At 41.7% G+C, this 13902-nt stretch overlaps 1 protein-coding gene across 4 annotated transcripts in view; it reads right to left on the bottom strand.

Moving 5' to 3' along the window:
• The window catches only part of uvrag (UV radiation resistance associated gene), a 338769-nt gene that overhangs the window by 265216 nt on the left and 59651 nt on the right, over window positions 1-13902 (bottom strand). For all 4 annotated transcript variants that reach the window (XM_043692472.1, XM_043692474.1, XM_043692475.1 and 1 more), the window contains one exon: window positions 9479-9564. In XM_043692472.1, coding sequence (XP_043548407.1) covers window positions 9479-9564 — 86 coding nt within the window. The remainder of the gene's footprint in view (window positions 1-9478; window positions 9565-13902) is intronic.

Here is a 13902-nt window from a genome sequence, read left to right on the forward strand (position 1 = left end):
GGAGACTTGATGAGGGGATACCAGCCTCTGGAGCTATTTCCATCACAGAAGTCTATACTATAGGACCATAGTTTTGTCGTCTGTCATATTGGCAACCTCTATACATTGTACAAAACTCCAATTTGCACATGAAAGACAGTCAGAATTGTACTGTTGCTTATATATTTTTTACACAAGACTTTTGCCCACCGGCCATGATGCAAGTCAGTAATTTAATCTGAGGTTTCAAATGATGAAAATACATCACTCAACTCTTCAGTCAATGGTGTTATCTGACTCCCTGAATTAGATTACCACCTCACCACACAGAGAGCTATCCAGCGATTCCCACATTGAAGGAATCATATCACACCTGTCAAGAAAACTGAGTGTTTCAAGGAAAATCTCTCAAAATCTACACAATTTCAAAAAACTTCAATTTGGCCCAAAATTAAAATTGCATCTGGGTTAAATTGTCCTTTTTAGTAGTTCTATAGATTAATAAATCATCTTTAACAGAGTCAGAGCACAGGGGAGCAAGCCAGAGCCAGAATCTTTTAGGCAGAACAAGAGAACAGGCAATCAAACAGAAAGAGAAGAAATAACAGAAAGAGACCAACATACAAGAGGGTTCTGCAGAAGTGAGATCCTAGGAATGAGAGTCAGAGCCAATATATAAGTCTTGGGGAAACTGCATTCAACTACTGAGTAGTTTTATACAGTCTCTATCAGATGATGTAACTGTTAATACTGCAGCAAACAAAATGAAAACAGAACTGGTTAGATTTATGCTATTATTGGTTTTCAAGCAGGGAACAAAGCCACCTCTGTTTATAAAGTGCTGCAAAAAAAAAAGACTTTGCATTCAAGGCACTACATTGCAGAGTTTAAAACAAGCTATGTTGTTAAAGCACCTGTTTGCCGTGGTCCAGAAACATACCTTTGAGTTTAAATCAATGTGGTTACGTTGGGAAGTTTACAGACAGAGTGGGAGTAAAATATAGTTCTAAGCAAAGCATAAGCCGCACTAATTAAAACCTACACAAATATAAGCATCTGTTGGCATGGTGCAATGGAACAACATGAGAAGAGGTGAGCAGCATGGTAAATACAAGTTTGTTGTCCTCCTCCCATGACATCTCACTCAAACTGAATCTGGCATCTTTTCACGAAAAGGAAAGGAATGTAGGAAGAGAAAGAAAAACCTCTAGATTTAAAAAAGTACCATACACATATCACAACTTTTAATTAGAATGGTGGAACCTTTTTTAGGTTAAGATGATCCTTCCCACAAACAGCAAAGGTGTACAACTCTAGTTATGGCACATAACTAGCACCCTACCATGATTTAGGATCTTGTGATCAGTTTGTCTTAAAAAAATATTTAAAATAGTGTTAAGCAGTCAATGTTCACTGACTCATTTAAATTTGCTTGTACAGTAAACAAAATTGCAATGAGGGGAAAAGCAATGCATTGGACAAAATTCAATCGTAACATAAGACTTGATGCCAACTAAAATGGAACAAACTCTTTACTTTATGATTTATTGGTAATAGCCCACACTCAAATCAAAGGAGCATCAAGTTGACAAAATGTTTTTTTCTTGCTTGGAATGGTCTTCGAGGTGTGGTCACTACATCGCTCTGGTCAGGAACAGGTGTCAGTTAGACAATGGGAGGCAATAGTCTTGTGGTATTACTAAATTGTTAATCCCGAGTCCCAGGTAACATTCTGGGATCCAGGTATGAATCTCATCATGGCAAGTGGTGGATACTGAATTCTTTAAAAATCTGAAAAGAAGAGGAGTCTAACGATGGCCATGTAACCACTTACATTGTTAGCAAAACCAACTTGCTCACTCGGGTGCTTTAGGGAAGGAAACTACCATTCTCACCTGCTCTAACCTACATGTGACTCTAGATTCTCAGCACTGTGACTGATCATTAGGTATGAGCAATAAGTACTTGTCTAGCCATTGAGGTCTACATGTCATGAATGAACATTTTTTTTTTAAAAAAAAGAGTCAGCTGAAGGATGGCAGCTAGGCTTCCCTGAAGGACAAAGGTGGTTTCAATGGTGAGGCTAACCTGCAATTTGAGATATTAATCTCCAATTGAATTTAAAATTTCACCAAATGCTGTGTGATTTCTGAACCAACCTTTGGATAACTCGGCCAGTGACTTACAGTTTTTCCTGTTAGATTTCATCCTGACTGTGGTAAAAGGAGCAAACACTTGCATTATAGAAGTGGTTTCAACTTCCCAACACTGTCACATCAGCTAACACCTTAATGAAGAGCACGCCAATCTTTGTACGTCATGAGAAACTATTTCTATTGGCAGGAAGATCAGTAATCAGAAGACAAATGGCAAAGTAACCAGAAGGGAAATGAGCAGAAATGTTGTGTGACAAGATACTATCTCGAACGCAATGCTTTAAAGGAGAATAATACAAGTAGATCGAATATCAGCTTTCAAAAGGAATTGAATTGATACTTGAAAAGGAAAAATTTGCAGGGCTATGGAAAAAGAGGAAAGTGGTAACTGATTGAAAAGCTAATTCAAATGTGTTTCTTTCTGTGTTGTATGATTCACTATTTACTTCGGGCACTCAATTCTCACTTTTCATCTAAGATAGTCAGCTTTAGAGGAAAGAAGAGAGCAAAGCAAACCAAATCAAAAGGAACAAAGGAAAAATCAAAAAAATTGACTCTACTGCCATCCAGTGTTGGATATAGTTATGAATATTTATTTGCCTAAGATTTAGATATGCTGGTGTTGGACTGGGGTGTACAGTTAAAAATCACAACACCAGGTTATAGTCCAATAGGTTTAATTGGAAGCACTAGCTTTCAGAGTGTTGCTCCTTCATCAGGTGGTTGCGGAGGACACAATTCTAAGTCAGAATTTACAGCAAAGGTTTAGTGTGATGTAACTGAAATTATACTTGGAAAAAGATCTTGTTTGTTACATCTCTCATCTGTTAGAATGACCATAATAGTTTCACTTTCATAGGTAAAACACAAAACGTTTTTGAAAAAGTTACATTCTCAAGTGAACTTTAACTGGTGTCAGCCAAGATAATGTGCTGAAGGAGTTAGCCCCCTGTGTTCCCTGTTTGTGCCATAGTGTTTAGACTGACTAAACTAAAAAAACGAGTTCACAGAATCTTATATGGATTCATGCAGTTTTTGAGCAAAGTACAATCTAACTCTGCAAGTATAAATTCACCCCACAAACCTATATCTGTATGTGCGCAAGTGGGGGCAGGATGTGCTGTGACTGTCTGAGAGTATATGTATCTGTGTGTGTGTACAGGGGTCTAAGTCTGTGACAGCATGGGTGCATGTGCCTGTGGGAGTGTATGCACGCGTGTGTGGTGCCCATTCATTCGTTGCCATAGCTTCTGCTCTGTTTCAATGTACCATGCCTCAGGGCATCCTTGCCTGAAACATAGGAGGTAGACAACGTTGGCTGAGTCACATGAGTAACTGACATGTGGATTGTTGGGAGCTGTCCCCAGAGTATAATGTATGTCCCACCATGTATGTGGCAGGCACTTCTGCAACTCAGCCAATGTTGTCTACCTCAGACACTGCAGGCAAGGATGCCCTGTGGCATGGTACATTCTTGTGCGGTGTCCATTCATTGGTTGCCAAAGCCACTGCTCGGTTTCACCAAAAAACAGACAGGAGTGTTCCCTCCCAATTAGAGGACACTTCAGCAGTCCGGGACATTCGATAACAGACCTCTGGGTGACCATCCTCAAAGGCGGACTTCGGGACAGGCAACAACGAAAAGTGGCCGAGCAGAGGGTGACAGCTAAGTTTGGTATCCATAGGGATGGCCTCAACCGGGACCTTGGGTTCATGTCACACTAAAGGTGACCCCACTGCATCTCTCACACACACACACACACACACACACATCGACCCCTTTATATTCACACATGTACTCTCTCTCAGACACTCAACACCCCACACATCCTCCATCCCCACAGGCACTCCCCACACACAATTGTGGGGTGAATTTGTACTTGCAGAGTTACACTGTACTTTGCTCAAAAACCGCATGAATCCATGTAAGATTCTGTTAATTTGTTTTTAGATTAGAATCAGTCTAAACATTATGGCACAAAACAGGGAACACAGGGGGCTAACACCTTCAACACCTTATCTGGGCTGACACCAATTGTTACAGTTAACCTGAGAATGTTACTTTTTTTAAAAAAAAGTTTTGTGATTTACATATGAAACAAGTGAAACTAACATGAGAGACAACAAACAATAAAGGTATTTTTCAACATATAATTTCAGTTACATCACACTGCAAACTTTTGCTATCAATTCTGTGTCTTGCAATCATGGACTCCACAACCACCTGAAGAAGGAACAGCACTCCAAAAGCTAGTGCTTCCAAATAAAACTGTTGGACTATGACCTGGTGTTGTGTGAGGTTTAACTTCATTTGTTTAAGGGTGTGAGTTCTTACAAACAAAGCAACTTTTTCACACTCTTACTTGATTCAGAAGAGAAAAAGATACAAGTGAACCTTATGTCTGAACAATTTAACTTGACATTCAAATTTGGCATCTCCAACTTTGTTCCAAGGGTTAGCTAGAAGATGAAGCACTGAGCAAAATAAATTTTGCTTCCTGGTCAAATGCAGTCAGTCATTTATCTAAAGTAGCTAAGAATCCACTATATTTACAAATACCAATTTGAGAGGAAGATGGAAGTTGGAGATTGGAGAAATCAAAGCCTAGAACAAAGATAATGGGTAATGGACAAAGGGTGACCAATTTGCAGCATGAATCAGTACTTGGAACTATGATGTCGTGGCCATTATGGAGATTTGGACATCATTGAAGCAGGAATAGTTGCTGGATGTTCCATGGTTTAGATATTTCAAAAGGAATGGGGGACTGGTTAAAAAAAAAAAGAGGTGGGGGAGTAGCATTGCGAATTAGGGATAGTATCACAGCCACAGAAAGGAGGTCATCAAGAGGGGGTGCTGGTTTGTCGACAGAGTCAGTATGGGTGGAAGTCAGAAAACAAAGGAGCTGTCACTTTGCTGGGAGTCTTCCACAGCCCTCCAATAACAACAAAGATACAGAGGAGCAGAGTGGGAGGTAAATTTTGGAAAGGTTCAAAAGTAACAGGATTGTTATCCTGGGTAACTTCAAACTTCCCTAATAATGATTGGAACCTCCTTAGTGCAAATAGTGTGAATGGAGCAGTTTATATCTGTTGTCTAGGAAGGATTCCTGACTCAATATGTAGATAGGCTGACTAGAGGGGAAGCCATTTTGAATTTGCTGCTTGGCAACAAACAAGGCCAGGTGCCAGATCTCTCTGTTGGAGAGCATTTCGGTGAGTGATCACAATTCCCAGGCCTTTACTACACTGGGGATAGGAGCAGATGGTGTGGGAAAGTATTTAATTAGGAGAGGGGAAATTACAACGTTATAAAAGGAACTGTGGAGCATAAATTGGGAACAGATATTCTCAGGGAAATGCACGACAGACAGTTTGTCTGTCTAGGGAGCACTTGCTGTGAGTGTTGGATAGGTTTGTCCCACTGAGGCAAGGATGGGATGGTAGGGTAAAGGAACCTTGGGTGACAATGGATGTGGAACATCTAGTCAAGAACAAGAAGGAAGCTTACATAAGGTTGAGGAGGCAAGGAACAGACAGGGCTCTAGAGGGTTACAAGGTACCAGGAGGGAACTGAAGAATGAATTTAGAGCTAGAAAGGGACATGAAAGAGCCTTGGCAGGTGGGATTAAGGAAAACACCAAGGCTTTCCACACTTGAGGAGCAAGAGGATGGCCAGAGTGTGAGGGTAGGGCCGATCAGGGATACTGGAGGGAACTTGCCTCTGTAGTCAGAGGAAGGAGGGAAGGTCCTTAATGAATACTTAGCTTCAGCATTCACTACTGAGGACCTAGCCATTTGTGAGGATAGTGTAAAACAGGCTGACATCAGCAAGGAAGAGATGTTGAAAATTTTTAAAAACACAAGGATAGATAAGTCCCCTGGGCCAGATGGGATATACCCTGGGTTACTAGAGATTGCTGAGTCTTGGGCAATGATCTTTGTATCCTCAGTGTCCACTGGAGTAGTGCCAAATGATTTGGAGAGTGGCAAATGTTATTCCCTTGATCAAGAAAGGGAACAGGGATAATCCTGGGAATTACAGACCAGTCAGACTTAAGTCTATGGTGGGCAAAGTATTGAAAAGGATCCTGAAAGACAGGATTTATGATTACTTGGAAAACCATAGTTTGATTAGAGATAGTCGGCATGGCTTTGAGGGGCAGGTCATGACTCACAAGCCTTACTGAATGTTTTTGAAGATGTGACAAAACACATCAATGAAGGTAGAGTAGAAGATGTGGTGTACAAGGATTTTACCAAGGCATTTGATACGGTTCCCCATGGTAGACTCATTCACAAAGTAAGGAAGCATAGAATACAGGGAATTTTGGATGTCTGGATACATAATTGGCTGGCCCATAGAAGACAGAGGGTGATAGCAGATGGAAAGTATTCAACCTGGAGCTCTGTGACCACTGGTGTTCCACAAGGATGTGCTCTGGGACCTCTGCGCTTTGTTAATAAATGACTTGGATGAGGAAGTGAAAGGGTGGGTTAGTAAGTTTGCCAGTGACAAAAGGTTGGTGGAGTGGTGGACAGAATGGAGGGCTGTTGAAGGTTGCAACGGGACATTGACAGGATGCAGAACTGGGCTGAGAAGTGGCAGATGGAGTTCAACTTGGAAAAGTGTAAAGTGATTGATTTTGGCAGGCCATGTTTAAATGCAGAATAGAGGTTCAAAAGGCAGGATTCTTGGGAGTATGGAGGAACAGGCTAATCGTGGGGTCTACATCTATAGATCCCTCAAAGTTGTATGAAGATCTGGGTGTTCCTTTAAGAGAGTTAAAAGCAGCAGAACTAGTGGACACAGCACCATGTGTTCTCAACAGGGTAAAAATGTAACACTGGATAAAACAACCGTATTAGTTTTGAATGGAGTATATTGACAATCTTAATAGCCAATGACATAATCCGACACTCTGGGGTCTAAGACCGGGGGAAATTGAAAGTTGAGAGGAGAACTGCCAAGTCCTAGCATGCAACAGAGTGCTTGAAAAAAACGTATCTTAAGAATACCTACTCGATCAGTAACATGTGAAGCAGAAATTCCTATCAAGATGACGACACAGGCAGATCCGAAGACAAGAACCTATAGCTGCCTGGTTTTGCGATAAGCGTTTTGTGAAGTTTAATTGGGAGTTTTATCAGACTAGTATTATACAAGGCAAGGTAAAAGATAGGTTAGAGAAATAAATTGTAAATGGTGGTTAATTATTCTGTTACACTTGAAGAAATAAAGTTGTTAATTTTTACGTTTCATAGTTCTTGGCCACTCGAATGTTTACAGATTACTGCACGGGATAAATCCTTGTGTTGCTGGTTTTCAATCAAGCAGGTGTGTTTACCCAGTGTTTTAACAGTTGCCAAAGTTGATAAGGTTAAGAAAGTTGGAGTGTTGGCTTTCATTAGCAGAGGGATTGAGTTTAAGAGCAGCGAGGTTATGCTGCAGCTCTATAGATCTCTAGTTAGACCACACTTGGAATATTGTGTTCAGTTCTTGTTGCCTCATTTTATAAAGAAGGGTTAAGCTTTAGAGAGGGTGCAGAGGAGATTTACCAGGATGCTGCCTAGACTGGAGGGCATGTGCTATGAAGAAAGGCTGAGGGAGTGAAGGCTTTTCTCACTGGAGCAAAGAAGGGGAAGAGGTGACTTGCAAGATGTGTTAGAAGATGATGGAGGCGTAGATTAAGTAACAGCCCGAAATTTTTTCCCAGGACAGAAATGGCTATCACAGGAGTGCATCATTTTAGGTGACTGGAAGGAGGTTGAGGAGAGATGTCAGAGGTCAGTTCTTTACAGAGTGTGGTGGGTGTGTGGAATGCAAGTGGTGGTGGTACAGTGAGATACATTAGGGGCATTTAGGTGACTCTTGGATAGGCACATGGGTGGTAGTAAAGGGTACGTAGTTTTAGTTTGATCTTAGAGTAGGATAATAGATCTGCACAACATCAAGGGCTGAAGGGCCTGTACTGTGCTATTCTGTTTGATGTTCAATAAAGGAGATTTAATTGAGATAAATAAGATGCTAAAGAGGATCAATAAAATACATGCAAAAAGGGATTTTCTTCAAGTGGGGCAATCTAGATCAAAGGTCAGTTTTCGGACAAGGGAAAACAGAGGAGTAGAAATTACTTCCCTCAGTCATGCATCTGTGGAATTTACTCCCCCAAAGTGCAGTGGATGCTGGGACATGAAGTAAATTTGATATCGACAGATTTTTAATTATTAATGGGATGTAAAGACTATAGACAGTGGGCAGGAGAAATGAGTTGAGTTGAGGCAGAGACGAGATCAGCTGCGATCATATCAAGTAGCAAGAGCTGACTCAAGGGATTCTTAGGTTAAAAAATGTTCTGAATTTGGATCATGCACAACTTTGTAGGCAGCCATAATCCCATATGCTTGCTGCCTTTGTCCTTCTAGATGGTAGAGGTCACATTTGGAAAGAATTATTAAAGGAATCTTTGAGATTTGTTTCAGTGAGTTGTGCAGATGGTACAGCAGTGGTTGACAGTGGAAGTGGATAGGATGTCAGATAAAGTAGGCTGCTTTGTCAAAGATGGCTTTGAGCTTTCTGCAATTGTTAGAGCTCCACCCATCCAAGCAAGCACAGAGTGCGACAGCAGTTAATGAGCCCTGACAATGACCAGATCTAATGAGTTTTTTAAAATCAGGAGCAACCTTCTACAGGTGGACTAGATCAATACAATAATCACATAAATGCTTAATTCTGGCTTTCAACAATGAGAGTCGAAAAGCATGGTGCTGGAAAGCACAGCAACTCAGACAGCATTGAAGGAGCAGAATCAATGTTACAGGGATAAGTTCTTCAGTCAGGGAACCACATTCCTGATGAAGGGCTTCTGCTCAAAACCCCGATTCTCCTGCTTCTTGGATACTGCCTGAACTGCTGCGTTTTCCCAGCACCACACTTGTCAACTCTGATCTCCTGCATTTGCAGTCCACACTTTCTCTTTTAACCAATATGAATCAATGAATTACAATCAGTGTGAAACCTTCAATGCCCCTCCCCACCACGCAGCCCTCATTCTGTCCGGCGTAGAGTGTGATGTGTAATGCAATATCTCAGGTGACATCAGCAAATTCTCAACACTAAATACTCTAACTCAGGATTCCAAGTTGGGTATTTTCTGAATAAGTCTGAGGTTTCCTAGCTGTACATTGGACTGGTCCAAAAACTGTTCAGATTAAACTAAAATACATTTTGCAAATATCTCAACGTAGTATTTTGACAATGAAACTCAAATTGTCAACAGCTACGTAACCTTGCGTCTCCTTGTTAAGTTTGAGTAAGATCAATATCTGAACCTGTGCCTTACCTGAGAAGGGAGAAGACACTATACGAGCTCCTTACTGAATTCTGGTCCACTTGGAGAAGGTTGGTCCTCTTCTTTTCAGCGAGGTCCTGATAAAAGACAATAGATCTGGTCACCGTTGGCTGAAGTTAAATTTTGAGCCAAAGGATTTGTTTTTGTCTAGGTTTCAGTTTGAAGACAACAATTTAAGTTTAAGTTTACAGAGAACTGCAACAGCGCACACTTGTGGCTTAAAGTGCAGACTACACTAAAACATTGCTTGAAACCTAAGTAAAAAGTTGCATCTAAAAGGAATAATCTTGTCGACCATATTTGCTCTTGGGACATCTACTTTGAGGTAGACTTGGTCAAAGCAGAGATTTTAAGAAATCTTGTAGAGACACCTGTAGTAAATCCACAGCTGAAACTAATAACTATTGTAACATTTAAACCATTTGCAAACTTGAGCCATAGCATCAGCCTCAGAATTCTGTACAAACCAAAAGAATTGTGTCTTCTCATACAGAGAACTGCAGCTTCTTTGGACAAAAGGATAAACTAGAAACCATGTTGTTTTCTTGCCTCTTGTTGGCAACATAGCATCAGCCTCAGAATTCTGTACAAACCAAAAGAATTGTGTCAATTTAGTTCATTGTTCATAAACTAAGATGATGTCTTCTCATACAGAGAACTGCAGCTTCTTTGGACAAAAGGATAAACTAGAAACCATGTTGTTTTCTTGCCTCTTGTTGGCAACATATACCTTGTTGATTATATGGACTTCCAGAAGACATTTGATGAAGGCCCACATAATAGACCTAACAATGCTAGCAACCCACAGAACTGAAGGCAAATTATTGGTACGGCTGGGAAATTGGTTGACTAGCAGGCAAAAAAATTGGGATATTGGGTCAGGATTCAAATCTTCTAGGAGAAAGTGAGGACTGCAGATGCTGGAGATCAGAGCTGAAAATGTGTTGCTGGAAAAGCGCAGCAGGTCAGGCAGCATTCAAGGAGCAGGAGAATTGACGTTTCAGGCATGAGCCCTTCTTCAGCCCTGAAGAAGGTCTCATACCTGAAACGTCGATTCTCCTGCTCCTTGAATGCTGCCTGACCTGCTGCGCTTTTCCAGCAACACATTTTCAGCTCAGGATTCAAATCGACAGGGTGTGACCAACAGTATCCCATAAAGATGCATGTTAGGGCATCAAATATTCACATGATTTATTGACAACTTGGATAATGGCATGGAGAATCATATTTTAATATGCTGATGAAACAAAGTTAAGTGACATTGTAGACAGTGTCAATAACAGCATAAAATCATAAAAGGATGCTAATAGACTAGTTGAATTGGCAAAACTCAGGCGACTGTCTGTGGAGTTTGCACATTCGCCCCATGTCTGTGTGGGTTTCCTCCCACAATCAGAAAAATATGCAGGATAGGTGGATTGGCCTTGCTAAATTGCCCATAGTGTTAAGTCAAGGAGTAAATGTAAGGGAACGGGTCTGGGTGGGTTGCGCTTCAGCAGGTCAGTGTGGACTTGTTGGGCTGAAGGGCATGTTTCCACACTAACTAATCTAAAAAGAAACTGTGGCAGATGGAGTTCAAAAGGAAGCAAAGTGAAAGATTATCCATTTTGGATTGGATCACCATATATCAGCGTACTTACGAGATGGCATGAAGTTTAATGTTGGGGATCCCCAAAAGATTTGGGTTCAGGTGCATAGATCTTTAGAATGCCATAAATTGGAACAGAAAATAATAAAGAAAACTAATGGAGTACTGAAGTTTATAGCTAGAGCACTGGAATCTAAGGATGCAGAAGTTGTACAAAACCCTGCTTAGACAGAACTTTGAGTACTGACAGCAGATCCTCAAGTTATGAGAGCATATACAAATTAGACCTGTTTTTCTAGAATTAAGAAGGTCTTCAAGATATTAAACAGGAAAAAGTTGGAGGAGATAAAGATAAAGATAAACTATTTCTAAAATAAAAACAGGACAGGTAACAGGGGTGTCAGTGGAGGAGCACTTTGAGGCTAGCGACCATAATTCTATGAGCTTTAAAATAGTGATGGAAAAGGATAGACCAGATCTAAAAGTTGAAGTTCTAAATGGAACAAAAGGACAATTTTGATAGTTCTTGGCAAATACTGACTGGGGGCAGATGCTCGCAAGGGATGGCTGGAAAATGAGAAGCTCTAGACACAAGATTACGAGAGTCCAGAGACAATATATTCCCATTAGGGTGAAAGGAAAGGCTGGTAGGTATAGGGAATGCTTGATGACTAAAGAAATTGAGGTTTTGGTTAAGCAAAAGAAGGAAGCATGTATCAGGTACAGACAGGAGAGATTGAGTGAATCCTTGGAAAAGGATAAGGCAGTCGGAATATACTTAAGAGGGAAATCAGGAGGGCAAAAAACAAGACATAGCTTTGGATTCTCCTTAATTCTGTTTGCCAAAGGGTTTTTACAAATATATTAAGGACAAAAGGGTAACTAGGGAGAGAATAGGGCCCCTCAAAGATCAGCAAGGAGCCACAGAAAATGGGAGAGATACTAAATGATTGTTTTGCATCAGTATTTACTGTGGAAAGGTATATGGAAGATATAGAAAGTAGCAAAATAGATGGTGACACCTTGCAAAATGTCCAGATTACTGAGGAGGAAGTGCTGGATGTCTTGAACCGCATAAAGGTGGATAAATTCCCAGGACCCGATCAGGTGTACCCTAGAACACTGTGGGAAGCTATGGAAGTGATTGCTCGGACTCTTGCTGAGATATTTATATCAATAGTCACGGGTGAGGTGCCGGAAGACTGAAGGTTGGCTAACGTGGTGTCACTAAGAAAGGTGGTAAGGACCAGCCAGGGAACTATAGACCAGTGAACCTGATGTTGGTGGTGGGCAAGTTGTTGGAGGGAATTGATGTACATGTATTTGTAAAGGCAAGGGCTGATTAGGGATAGTCAACATGGCTTTGTGCATGGGAAATCATGTCTCACAAACGTGATTGAGTTTTTTGAAGTAACAAAGAGGATTGATGAGGGCAGAGCGGTAGACGTGATCTATATGGACTTGAGTAAGGTGTTCGACAAAGTTCCCCACTGGTTAGCAAGGTTAGATCTCACGGAATATAGAAAGAACTAGCCATTTACTTTGCATCAGTGTTCACTGAGCAGAGGGACATGATGAATAGTGAGATTAGAGATAGAAGTTTGATTAGTCTGGATCACATGACATAACTAGGGAAGATGCATTGGATAGGCGAGAGGTTATTAAGGTGGACAAATCCCCAGGAACGGATGGGATCTATCCCAGATTGCTGAGGGAGGCGAGAGGGGAAGTAGCTGGGGCCCTGACATCTTTGTGGCATCCTTAAACATAGCTGAGGTGTCAAAGGACTGGAGGGTTGCTCATGTTGTCCCCCTGTACAAGGAGGAGAGTAGGGATATTCCGGGTAACTACAGACCAGTGAGCCTGACGTCAGGGGTGGCAAAGTTGCTGGAAAAGATACTGAAGGATAAAATCTATTTATATTTGGAAAAGAATGGGCTTATCAGTGATCTGCAGTCTGCATCTGCAGTCATTGTTTTTACCTCGTTGATTTTAACCCTACTGCGAATCCTCTTGCAAGGATGCCTGCCTTGAAGAAGTTTTCCTCCTCTCTCTACAAGAATCTCAGGGAGTCCCTCTCCCACTGCAACTCCCAGGTCATTTCCTCTGCCCTGAAGCTCTTCAATCATGTCATGAAACAAACTCGCTACCACAGCCACATTTGCTTCCTCAGTGCCTGCCTCCGTAACCAACTCATCCCACCCGGACTCCGGACCACCTTTAAACCAGCAGAGTTCGGACCCGAACAGGACAAACAGTACAGACTACAGATTCAAAAACACCAGCAACAGTTCTCCTTCAAGATCCTCCGCTCCACGCTTGCAGCAATGCGCCGGCACCTAACCTCTCTACAATCAGTCCTGCATCAGCTGAGGGCCACACTCTCTCAGAATTGCAAAGGACCCACTCTGTACTACAACCTCAGGAGAATTCATACTCTCAACAAACAGTATTTCAATTCCATCTCAAACATCAAAAACTGTAAGTACAACAAACTTTTATCTACCCATCTCCATAACCAGCGCTCCTGAAACATTCCAGAAGATTCCCCTGGCCTCAGAATTTACCCAGACGCCATTAGCCATGCGGCTGATGCAGCTGCCACTCCCACGCTGATTGATGGTGTCACCTCCACCCCCATCATGGCCACTCCCACAACCACCTCCACCCCTCACAATTCCTCATGCATCACACGTGACATCACTTCCGCCCTTCACATCATCGCTGATGCCACATGCTCAGTGACTTCCGCAATCCCTACTGCCGTGGTCACCACCACTTCCGACCCCACCAGCGCCACTCACCTGCATTCTGCTGACATGCCCCC

Source organism: Chiloscyllium plagiosum, chromosome 6 (assembly GCF_004010195.1).
Source record: "Chiloscyllium plagiosum isolate BGI_BamShark_2017 chromosome 6, ASM401019v2, whole genome shotgun sequence".
Classification (NCBI taxonomy): Eukaryota; Metazoa; Chordata; class Chondrichthyes; order Orectolobiformes; family Hemiscylliidae; genus Chiloscyllium; species Chiloscyllium plagiosum.